At 33.6% G+C, this 11,918-nt stretch overlaps 2 protein-coding genes across 5 annotated transcripts; both read left to right on the top strand.

Moving 5' to 3' along the window:
* Positions 1–719: 719 nt before the first annotated feature.
* LOC133673989 (alkaline ceramidase TOD1) lies at positions 720–3,709 on the top strand. 4 transcript variants are annotated; one of them, XM_062094944.1, is made up of 4 exons: positions 720–1,037; positions 1,143–1,346; positions 1,548–2,105; positions 3,366–3,709. In XM_062094944.1, the coding sequence occupies exons 1-4, from the start codon at positions 782–784 to the stop codon at positions 3,704–3,706; spliced, it is 1,359 nt and encodes a 452-aa protein (XP_061950928.1). In that variant the 5' UTR covers positions 720–781; the 3' UTR covers positions 3,707–3,709. The 4 variants fall into 4 exon arrangements, with proteins under 4 accessions (XP_061950928.1, XP_061950930.1, XP_061950929.1 ...); XM_062094946.1 differs by having other exon boundaries at positions 844–984; XM_062094945.1 differs by having other exon boundaries at positions 862–984; positions 1,130–1,346.
* Positions 3,710–7,490: 3,781 nt separating this feature from the next.
* Positions 7,491–11,167, top strand: LOC133674724 (probable serine/threonine-protein kinase PBL8). The gene is made up of 8 exons (XM_062095931.1): positions 7,491–7,557; positions 7,631–8,191; positions 8,413–8,553; positions 8,644–8,778; positions 8,886–9,101; positions 10,483–10,604; positions 10,697–10,870; positions 10,943–11,167. Exons 1-8 carry the CDS (start codon positions 7,491–7,493, stop codon positions 11,165–11,167), a joined length of 1,641 nt encoding a protein of 546 aa, XP_061951915.1.
* The last annotated feature ends 751 nt before the right edge of the window (positions 11,168–11,918 follow it).

An 11,918-nucleotide genomic window follows, 5' to 3' on the forward strand; every position in this document is an offset into this window, starting at 1 on the left:
TTTTTAAGAGCCACATTGGATTTGAGTGGAGTGACTGGTTTGGATGTGCTAAATTGAACATGCCATGCAGGGGACCACATATCATAGGACAAAGCCGAATCAATAAAAAGCAAACCAGCTATACTATCAAATTATTTTGTTTTGGTTAATTTTTTTTTAAATCATATAATTAAATAAAGATGTTAAATAACATGATGTGGCACAAGGTCATGCTTTTCTATTTACATATATCTCTTAATATTCCGGTTTATTTTTTTTATCATTAATGTTTTTTTTTAGTATTTATTAATGCTTGTGATAATAGACTAATTTTATTAAACACAAGAGTTGATTTTCAATTTTCATTTTATGAAAACAAAAACCCGCATGTTTTGTTTTTATTTGTTTTAGTTTAATGTGAGTGTTCGGGTCAGCTTGCGTGTACTTTGATTAATTTCACGGGTTCGGAAGTTAACGACTATGTAAGCCTCCAGTGATCAGCATATGAACAATCACAGAACTCGAACATGAGACTACAAAGAGAACAAATTTTTTAGTCCTAAATTTTTATCACTGACCACTATCTAAATGAATTTTTTTTTCTTATACTAGAATTGGCTTTAGATCATTCTCTGTTTATTTATAATTTATCGTTATTTATCAAATGATCGGGGGAAAATGGCCTAATATTCTATATCATGTAAACCTTTTAAGTGGTGACTCCAAAGGTACGGGAGAAGGCTGCGTAGTTAATTCTATAAAGGGCAGTCATTGTTTGAGTCGGTTGGCCCTCAAGACGGCTATGGTTATGGGGAAAGCAAAGTTGTCAAAACCTCTCATCTTCCAATCAAAACTTCTCTGTATCTCTTTGTTATACCTCATCACCACCCTCTTTCTAGCTCTCTACACCTCCATCTATCCAACCAAATGTCTCTTCAGATCCTCTCCTTTCGATCCAATTCAGACTCCTTTCTTCTCTTACCCTTCTTCTTATGGCGAACACAAGTACGTGATTCCCACACATCGCTCTTCTTGCTCCTCCCCTATTTATTTCTCTGGTACTGCATCATATCTTGTTTTGTTTTGCTCTTCTTGTATTGAGTTATGTGTTTTCATGGTAGGTGATAATGTTTTGATTAATGGGTTGTAGTTTTTGTTGTTAGATTATTGGATGGTTTTGAAGGAGATCCTACAATTGTGTCAGAATTCATCAGTTTCATCCCATGCATTGCGGTATATGAAAGGAAACAGTAAGAATTTTGGTGGGAATTTCGGTACCCAGAAAAGGATTTCCTATTTCGATCTTTTAAATGACAGTGTAGAGGTTCCTTGTGGGTTCTTTAAGAGGTTCCCGGTCAGTGATTCTGGTCAGTTGTTCTTTAATTAGCATCTTTTTCAAGAGCTCATTTTTGTTTGGAATGAGTTAAATTAAATAAAGGATGAACCTTTAAAGACTAATGGATTAAGATTCTCGTTCTAAATTTCATTTCTTGTTAAATTCAATTTCTTGAGTGATCAATTTCGATTAATGGGATTTGTTATCTTGATTTTTTTTGTGTGTGATTCAGATAGAATGGCGATGGAGAGTTGTCACGGAGTTGTTGTAGTCTCGGCAATCTTCAATGACCATGACAAAATAAGGCAGCCGAAAAGCCTTGGATCCAAAACTCTAGATAATGTGTGTTTCTTCATGTTTGTGGATGATATTACCCTAAAAGGACTGGACCATCACGAAGTCATATCAAGAAACTCCCATGAATACAATGTAGGTGTATGGAGAATTATTAAGGTCTCAAGCAAGGATTTGTACGATAATCCAGCTATGAATGGGGTGATCCCCAAATATTTAGTTCATAGACTCTTTTCAAACTCAAAATTTAGCATTTGGGTTGATGCAAAGCTGCAACTAATGGTAGATCCGTTGATATTGATCCATGCTTTGGTCGTGTCAGAGAAAGTGGACATGGCTATTTCAAAACATCCATTCTTTATTCATACCATGGAAGAGGCGCTGGCAACCGCTAGGTGGAAGAAATGGAAGGATGTTGATGGTTTGAGAAATCAAATGGAGACTTATTGTGAGAACGGATTGCAGCCATGGACACCGAAGAAACCCTACCCCTCAGGTACCAAAACAAACTCCATACTCTTAACGTCATAAGTTATTTTTTTTCTTTGCTTCGTCATTTTTTTTTGCAAATGCCATTACGAAATATCATATCAATGCATCATAACGTTTAAGACCCTTTATGGCTTTTTAAAGTGCGGAGGAAAATTAGGCTTGAAGCTTCTGATCCTTTATAGCTTTCGAAAAATACTCGTTAGAAATAAGCTTCATAATTAATGTCTTCCCTGTAGAGGGTCATTAATTGAGAGGTAGGTGCCGCCTACACCAAATGTTCTTATGAAACAAATAATGACCACCTGCGTATGGATTTCTCATCTGAGGTTAATTAAATATTGATGAAACTAATGGTTGAGGTGTGATCTAAGGAAGGGAAGATAATATATACCTGCGAATTTAAAAGGTTTCGCCGTGTCAATTCGATTGGATAGCCTTGATAAGAGAAATAAGTAATTACAAAAATAGGGAAACAAGCAGGCCCGCCATGCATTTATGGAATTTGTAGCTCCTGTCCACCTTGTCAATCCCTTGAATGACAACAAGGAAAGAAGCTGGCCAAGGTGGGACGTCGGGCTTTGTCATTAGTATTTCGTGATCTCTACCTTGTCATTTTCATTCTTTATACTGTGACATTATAGGGCATCATATCTAGCAAGTGGGTTTAAAAAATGAAATTAAAGTAGAGTTCCTTGCTTTCTTTTGGTACAAAAGACAATTTTTATATATATGCGAGTTGGCAACCTGGCGTAAGACAACCAGATAAAGAAGAAGAAGCTGGCGAGTCCTACATTAACTCAATGAATTTTGACTTGAAGTTAAAAGTGTGTTAGGTGAAAAAAGAGTAATATTTACACTTGCATCATTTATAAGAAGGCACTTTGTCGTTCAAGCAATAGAAGAAATCGCCTAAGAATTAAAATGCTTGCGCATGCCGTAAAATCCCATCATCATATATATGGAGCTCTGTAAATAAATAAATATTGCTTGTTTTAGTGCATGTGATTACGAGTCCTTGACCCCAAGTATGATCATCTTGCACAAATTGTACCCGTTAAAATGTCAAAGCAATTCTTTTATTCATAAAAAATACCGTACCTTCTTGATAAATAGTCAAAACCATAGAGATTAAATTTAAAATGGATTCTTTTTATTCTTTTATTTAAATTCAATAATTTAATTGGCATTCGTTTTGGGGTTCTGAACCAATCTATTAATAAAAAAGAAGATGCATTTCCTTCCCTCCTTCTGTTCTTCTTGGCAGATGTACCAGACAGTGCTCTTATCCTGAGGAAGCATGGACTGAATAGCAATCTATTCTCTTGCCTTGTATTCAACGAGCTGGAAGCTTTTAACCCGAGAGACCAACTGCCCTTTGCGTACGTTAGAGATCGTATGAAACCGAAGCTCAAGTTAAACATGTTCGAGGTGGAAGTGTTCGAGCAGGTGGCGTTGGAGTACAGGCACAACCTTAAAAAAAAAGGGACTAGCGCCGGTGGAATTCCCAGTTCTAAAAGTGTCAGCAATGATTTGTATATTAATAGCAGTTGTTGTAGCAAGTGCCATAACTATCTTTTGGAAATGTGGGGTGAATCCCATAATTGATCTTGTCTCCATCCTACAGAGAGAAAAGGAGGATTTAAAGAATGAAATTAAAAAAAACAAGAAAATAAAGCTAACAGGCACCATTGATCTTTCACGGGGAAAGGTGACAAACAATGAGAGGTTGTTAGGGGCATGTTCTCTCTCTCAAATGCCTAATCATTTTCGAGGAAGGCTTCAACCGGACTAATCAATGCGTTTGCTTTAATTTTTCCGTCGTCCCTTTGCCTCAGTATCTCGTGTCTTCCTTTTACTGTTTTTGCCGGCGTTATTAAACGCGATCGAGTGGAATCATGCTTTACCTGTATTTTTAAATGTATTTTTTATTTAAAAATATATTAAAATAATTTTTTTATAATAATATATTAAAATCATTATAAAACACTAAAAATATATATTAAATTAACATTTTTTTTAAAGCAAACACACTTACACACGGTTAAAAACACATTATCAAACATGCACTAAATCTATTTGAGACTCATTGTTTAACCATATGATTTGATGATATGAAATTTAACTTGGGTTAGATTCTATATTAAATTAGATAGAAGTTAAATCGATCAAACTCAATAGATTCAATGTATTAACTCGTAACCCAAACAAAATCCAGATGAGATCAGGTGTAGTTTTGGTTTTTTTAATTTTGAATACATAGGTAGATTACTTAAATGCCTTTGAAGTAAGAAAAAAAAAGCATTTAGTAAAATGGTTATTTTTGTCTTTTCAAGTTGCTTTTTGGGTTATTTGCTATTTTTTTCAAGAACATTATATAGTCTTTTAACCAATATTAAATAATATTATTTAAAAAAGAGTTATTTGTATGTGCATCATGTTAGAGGCACCATCCACTTTGGGCTGCGAGTGCGGCACCTCCCTTGTGGTAAAAAATACTCTTCCATTGTGTTTTAGATATACAATCATGTCCTCTTCCTTTAGTGTGGCTCATGTCGGTAGCAGTAGAGAGATTTGTCATCGATGAGCATTTCATTTTTCTTTTCTCTCTTCTCCCCATGAAATTATAGATTGATACTCTTTGTTTTTTATATATATATTTCTACTTTGATCCCTTCTCTTTTAATTTTTTATTTTTATCCTTGGCCCTTTTGGAAAAGTTTTCTTTCTTTTCAATTTAGTCCTTCAATTCTAATTTGTCATATATTTGTTTTCTTTTCAATTTGGTTCTTATTCTTTTTATTTTTATTTTTTTTCTTATTCATTTTATAAAAGTTTTATTGGTTTTCAATTTCACCAATTCAAGTTTATGATGTCTTATTGTTTTCAATTTGGTTCTCATTCATTTATTTTTTCCTTTTTGTTAAAATTATTTTTCTTTTCAATTTAGCCCTCAAATCAGAAATTTTTAATTGCTCTCTAATTTATTTTTTGTTTCAATTTTCACCCTTATTTTTTTTAATTATCATTTTTTAAAATCCTTTTGTGTAGTTAATTGTTATTCCCGTTTCATTCTTTAGAGTTTAATTTGCTTGGGATTATGCTATACTATTTTTTTCATGTATGGTGCTTTCGGTTTAATGATCCAGGTTATAAGTTTGAAAAATTAATTCAGGTTATTATTTTTTTTACTTATTTTTTTATAATTTCATTGTTCGACATTTATTTATTTATTTAGAAAAAATATCTTTGTGGTTTTCTTTAATTTTTTTCTATTAGGTTATCCCAATCTCATGACCTAGGTCATAAATTTTATGGGCTAACCTGGGTTAATTCGCCTTTTATTACCTATGTTACATGTCTATCGCACTACCTCAAGTTGACTTGAGCTATTTTTTTATTTTTTTTATTTTTTTAATCCAGTTTTGTACTTCCATAGTTTTTTTTTCCAAGTTATCATGATTTTTTTAAAGAACAATTATCCATTTATTATTATTGCTTTTTTTTTTATCATTTGATTAAAATAAAACTAATTTATTAAACACAGTTGGTGTTATAACCCTAATTGTTGATTTCTGTTATTTTCTTAAAATGTGCTTACGGCACCAAGATGTCGTAAGCAAAACCGCAATGTAATGCGGGCCCATGCCTAGTCTTATGCTATAATTATATATAATTTGTGAATTTAATTTGCTAACTATTTTACTTTTCATCTAAAGATTTATACTAATTAATGTAATTTACTCTATTTATGTAGTTTTTAGCATGTGTAGATGTAAGAAAAAGAAGTGTTAGAGTTAATAGTAATAAGAAATAATTTACTTGAATCTTAATATCATTAACAATATTCTACTTATTTAAATTATTTCATAGCAAATCAAATAATATTGCACCACATACTTTTAAATTCGAGCCTATAGATAACGTTCATTATTGACAGAAGTACTATGGTACGTACCATGGTGATAACATCCTTTTTTATACTCTAAAAAAAAAATTGATGGGAAAAATTCTGGGTTGAGATCGAGCCTCCGTGACTCAGTAAATTAAAAATAAATAGTCAATCGTATGACTTATTCTGTTCCCGTTCCGGATTCGACCCTCTATATGCACGCCTGTCACCCCCGCGGTGCCTTACCTGCTCCTGGACTTGCAAGATGTCCAGTGGGCCGTGAGGAATACTCGTGGTACGCGCAAGCTGGCCCGGACACCCCACGCAAAAAAAAAAAAAAAAATAAAAGGATATCTTTTAGAAAACAATATTACAAAACTAAAATTTGGAAGCTTTCTTTTCGTTATACCATTTGTATATCATCATACCAGTGCTGTTTCAGATGTTATAAAGTTGAATTAAGCCCGGTCTTCCTCCTTGATTTACTTGATTAATGGCATTTAGTTGTTTGGCCAGTAGCAGAAGAGCTACAGAATGAGTCAAGCAGAGTGCTCGAGAATCCAACAAAAGTACTTAGAGTGCACAACAGCTATACTAATTTTGTGATTAACCAGTAGCATTTGGCATGTATTGTTATCTTCCAAGGAAATTGTGAAATGCAAGGGTTGATATTTCCTCTAATGAATGAACTTTAAAACAGTAGGGTAGGCTAGCATTTGCGCTTGCATGCAGCTTCTGGGAATTTCTTAGTTGTGATATTATATTCTAGGACGGCATGTACGTGCCGCCTTATATCCTATTTTCGAAACAAATGGCTTCATCACAGATCGTTTTTTTTTTATATATTTTCTGGTTAAAAGGTAGTACTTAAATACAAGATTAAGGCACTGTTTAAGACCAAATCATTGTGTGCAGCCTGATGCTGCTCAAGCTTAAATGCTGGATTAGATCAAATCTTAAGCTTGTTTACCTAGAAGTTGTTGATGGGCAGCATTCCCATGTTAAAGATGAGGAGACTAAATCATAATTTTGGAATTAAAGAACAGATTTTCTTGATTATAAGTCACTGCAGTAGCTTTTATTTTTCAAAATATTTTTTAAATTACTTTTCATCTAGAAAAGCATTGATTTATATTTTTTATGATCATGATATTGATGTAAAAAAAATCTTAAAAAATAAATCATTTTGTATATCAAATTACCAAACACACATTAACAGACCTGCGTTTCACAGATGCAGGAAAAACTTATTCCAACAAAGAATTAATTTGGATGACTAGGTCAATTGCACATTGTTTTTGCCTAGTTGTAGACAGATTATGAATAGCGACAAACATTCATTCCTGACTAGTAAAGTACAAAAAATGAATTCATCAGAAACTCTTAGAGAGTGTTACTATTTGACTGACATTCTGTAAAGGAAAGAAGGTATAATCACAATTCACAAAACATATTTAGTGCAAAGAAGATAGCCAGAGAGCTCTCAATTGCAAGCAGCTAATGGCCATCTCCTATCTGTTGTTATTCATCTTCATGTTTCTATGCAATCCTCACACTAGCTATACAAGTAAGCCAAAACAAAAGGATGAAAAGAAATTATCTTTAATTGGTTTATGAGTTTTCCATTGTTGTTTTTTCAGGTGCTTGTTCCCTGGATTTCAACAAGTTCCCGTATGAAGCACACAGTGAGTGCTTAGGCGTAGCCAACGTCAAAGATTCAGCCATGCAGTCGTGCTGCCACTCGGCTTTACAATCTCTGTTCCAAGCAATGGCTATAAGAGCTAACAAGTCTGGGTCAATATTTCTTGAATTAAACGAGGCTCAAGATTGCACCAAAACATTCCAAAATCTTCACAACAGGACCAACCTCTCGACATGTGAACTGCAAGATTTTATCTCTTCTTCAAAGACACCAAACTTATGCTCAAAAGATGTTGATTCACTCATAAATCTTCTTGGGGTTGAGAGATTCGGTGCCCTTCAATCCAATTGCAATAACTTATCAACTAGTAATTACAATGATGATGCTTGTTACAGTTCTGTCATGTCATTTAGAAGTTCTTTGCAAGCCTTGAAACAAAGTGGTGATAGCCCAAATGGAGAGTACTGTGGGGAAGCTCTTCTTCTTAGTCTTTCGAGCACTGCTACAGATTCTGCAAACTCGATCCCAAGAATTTTTTCTTGTTTATGGGGTGAAATAGGTAAGATTTCTCAATGTTTTTCTACTATATACATGGAGGATTTTTTATTTATATATAATTCACATTTCCCCCCCTGTTACTACATTTCAGTGTCATCATGGCCTAAAAATACTAGCAAAAGAGGTGAACTTTCTTATTTCCAATTTTACATAACGCAAATTTTTTGTCCTTCACTTATAATGCAATTTATATGGCCTATTTGGTTGATGAATTTCAAGAAGGGAATCTCCTGGAATCAAAGAAACTCCTTTCTGCGATAATAGTAGCAGCAATCTTTGTCCTCTTAGCCCCAATTCTCTACAAGTTAACAAGGAAGCAACTACAGCATGCACGTGACAAAGACATTGGTGAAAATTTATCAGGTGAGTGCTTGGTATGTCCATAGATGGTATCTCCACTAGTCCTGTTTTTTTATGAGGCCAAACAGAACTAAATTCTGCATGATATTATAGTTCTTAAGAAAAAACAGGAGGAAGAATCTGTAAGTTACTTAAACTGTTGTGATCTCTACGTTTTCTCACAAGATGAAGTAGCAAAAGCTACCAATTCATTTGGTAATTCAAATTTTATTGGAGAAGGCGTTCTAGGTATGATCCACACTTTATTTTTATGCATTTTAAATAATAATTAGCAGTCACAAAAGCCCAAAAATTAAAATAACACCTAACGCATTTGATTTACAAATTTTGTTCAGGGAAAACCTATATTGGAATGATGCCTAGTGGGATGAGAGTGGCAGTCAAGAGACTTAAAGAAGGGGTTGAAGTTTGTCATTTTCTTGATGAGATATGTGAAAAAGCAAAAATAAGGCATCCAAATTTGGTCGGCATTATTGGCTATTGCAATAAAGGAGATCAATCTTTGGTCTATGAATATTGCCTTAATGGTGATTTAGCAACATGGCTTCTAGGTAAGTTTTCTTCGTCATTAATTGCACACATCAATCTTGTTTTGTTCTTTTCCTTTTTTTTCTTTTCTTTTCTTTCTCAAATAGCATCTATCCATAATTATAAAATGTAACTCCGTGCAGCTAAGGCCTGGATTGCAAGTTGAGTAAGTTAATCTAGATTTATTAATATTTTAATAAAATAATATTATTTTAAATAAAAGTTAAAAAAATCGTTGATCAAGCCTTGCTCAGATTAACAAGTTACCTAAATTATTGATTATCCCATTCATATTGATTTGGTCAATTTTCTAGATGGTTTAAAAATAAACCTAACTCAAGCTATATTCCATGTTATTAGGTTAATTTATAAATTGAAAACAGGTTTAATAATTATAATTTTAACCATATAGTAGGGTAACTCTCTGTAAACTTAAATCCTCATCTTCTCTTTTTCAAGAATGAACATAAGACTCCAAATAGAAATCTCAAAGTTTTAACCATTCCGCATCCCTTAATTTCGGGACAGCTCACACTGATGTTCAATTACTAGCCCATGCAACCATATCATATAGTAGGATAACAAGATTGGTGTTTAATTTTCGGGATTGAACAAGTAGGATTTGTTCAATTATTTGATCAGGCGCCCCGCGATGGATCAAGGAGCTAATGTTTTCTGCAGCACCCCTGCACTTCTTGGGCACACTCCCGATCCCTACCTCGTCGATTGGGTTAATGTAAGCTCGACACGAATTCGAAGAAGCAGTTCGGTTGGCATATCAGGTGTAATTTAACCAGCTCGGTCTAAAAGGGCACCTAAATTGGACCGAATCTTTTGTTGTTCTGTTTTCCCTGTTGTGTGCTGGATCTTGTGGAATCACGGTAAGAACGCGGTCTTCAACTCAACTCGACCACCTCTTTAGAGTGACCTTGCTTTTACTTGCCTACTCTCGCTTCCATTCACCAGCGCAGACTAAACAAAAATTGCTCTCCGAACCGAGCTGGATAGTCACCTATCTCACGGCTCTGGCCAGTCTCTCTTAATTAAGGAAGATAGGAGTTCGTCGGGTCTTGTACAGGTAAAGGCAAGCCAATCCCATCAACTTAAATGACTTTTGTTCTAGTATGCCTTTTGCTTTTAACACGGACGAAGGAGCTCCGGGCTACGCTCATGAGTTTGAAAACAAAAGGAATTCGTGAAAAAAGCACCCATTTCTGTACCGGTTCCGGAAGAAATTAAAGAACCAAAGCGTAAAAAATCCCAGGAACAAAAAAAAAGGAAAAAGAAAAACATCGTTGCTATCCACAATTTTTTCTTTCCAGGCTACGGTGTTTTTCATATGGCTTTGAGTTTCAAGTGGTGTTTTTTTAATGAACACTCATTATCTATATTAATATCCTCCAGGTGATCGCTTGACATCAATCTTGACATGGCAGAAAAGGATGAATATATCTATAGGCATCGCTAGGGGCTTGTGGTATCTCCATCACAATCCATTGAAGAAGATATGCCATGGAGACATGAAGGTGATTGGCTATTAATTAGGTTGAGGGTCAATACTTCCTTGACAATATAATTTTTCATGAATCTCCTAACACTATAGTCTATTGTGTCTCAGCTAACAAAAATATTACTGAATGAGAAACTAGAAGCCAAGATTTCAGACTTCAATCTGTCACGTTACAAATCCAAGGAGAAAACGGGACAGGAGAAGATTGCGAATGATGTTTTCAATTTTGGGATTTTACTGCTTCAAATCATGACAGGAAGAAAGTCCGCGTCTATTGCTGAGGTTTGCTCATGATTTGCACTATAAACTACCTTTCATTTATCATGACAAAAGGGTATAATTGATGCTCTACAGGCAAGGGATGCAGTTTTGAGAAAAGAAAGCTTGAGTGACTTGGCAGATCCTCGGCTAAATGGAGCTTACGATTCAGCTGCATTTCAAAATGCAATGTCAATAGCTGTTCATTGTACAAATCCAAGTGAACGCGAAAGACCTAACATGGAAGAAGTGCTGCAGAAGCTTGAGCAGACTCAGACACAAATCTTGGTGAGAACCAATTGTAAAGATGTGATTTATTAGATCGACGGCCATATTCGAGGTGTCCTGTGACAGCACTTGTGCTTGCCCATTCCTAATTTTCTTTTTTTGTTCTTTATTTAAGCCAAGTTGCGTGCTATAACATTATTTATTAGAATCAATCTTCTATTTAATCAAATAATAATAAAAATAAACATGTATGTATAAAAGAGATTGAATAAAATAAAATAAAAATAATATTAAGCAATGTTACACATATTAAAAAAAAATATATTATCATTTTATATGAAAACCAAGTAAAAACTAAATGATATTTAACCAAATACTAAATTGAAAAAAATAAAGAAATAGATGTTGAAGTAGATATTTAATCCCGAAACATGGGCATAAATCCAATTGTTTTAATAACATTGATTCTTTGAAACCAATATTTTATTTAATAAAACAAAAAAAAAACTTATAGAAAAACAATTGAATAAAATTGAAGAAAAAATATTTTAAGTAGGGTTGCACATAAAAAATGCCTTTCAATATAAAAAAAATATTTGAAATTATATTTATAAACTAAATAAATATTAATTCATATTCAATTAAATAACATCATAAAAATTTGATAAAATTATGCAAAAAAATTTGAAAAAAAAACATCCAATAAAACAATCTAAAGAATGAATTGGAAGGAAAAAAACCAATGGAAAAAAAAAAACCCAGCCATGGGCTCTTTAAGTGTAACCCCATGTACCTGAGCTGACTTTTTTTTTCTTTTTTTTTTTTAAGTTTGTTCTCCCTTTAT

Source organism: Populus nigra, chromosome 15 (genome assembly GCF_951802175.1).
Source record: "Populus nigra chromosome 15, ddPopNigr1.1, whole genome shotgun sequence".
NCBI lineage: Eukaryota > Viridiplantae > Streptophyta > Magnoliopsida > Malpighiales > Salicaceae > Populus > Populus nigra.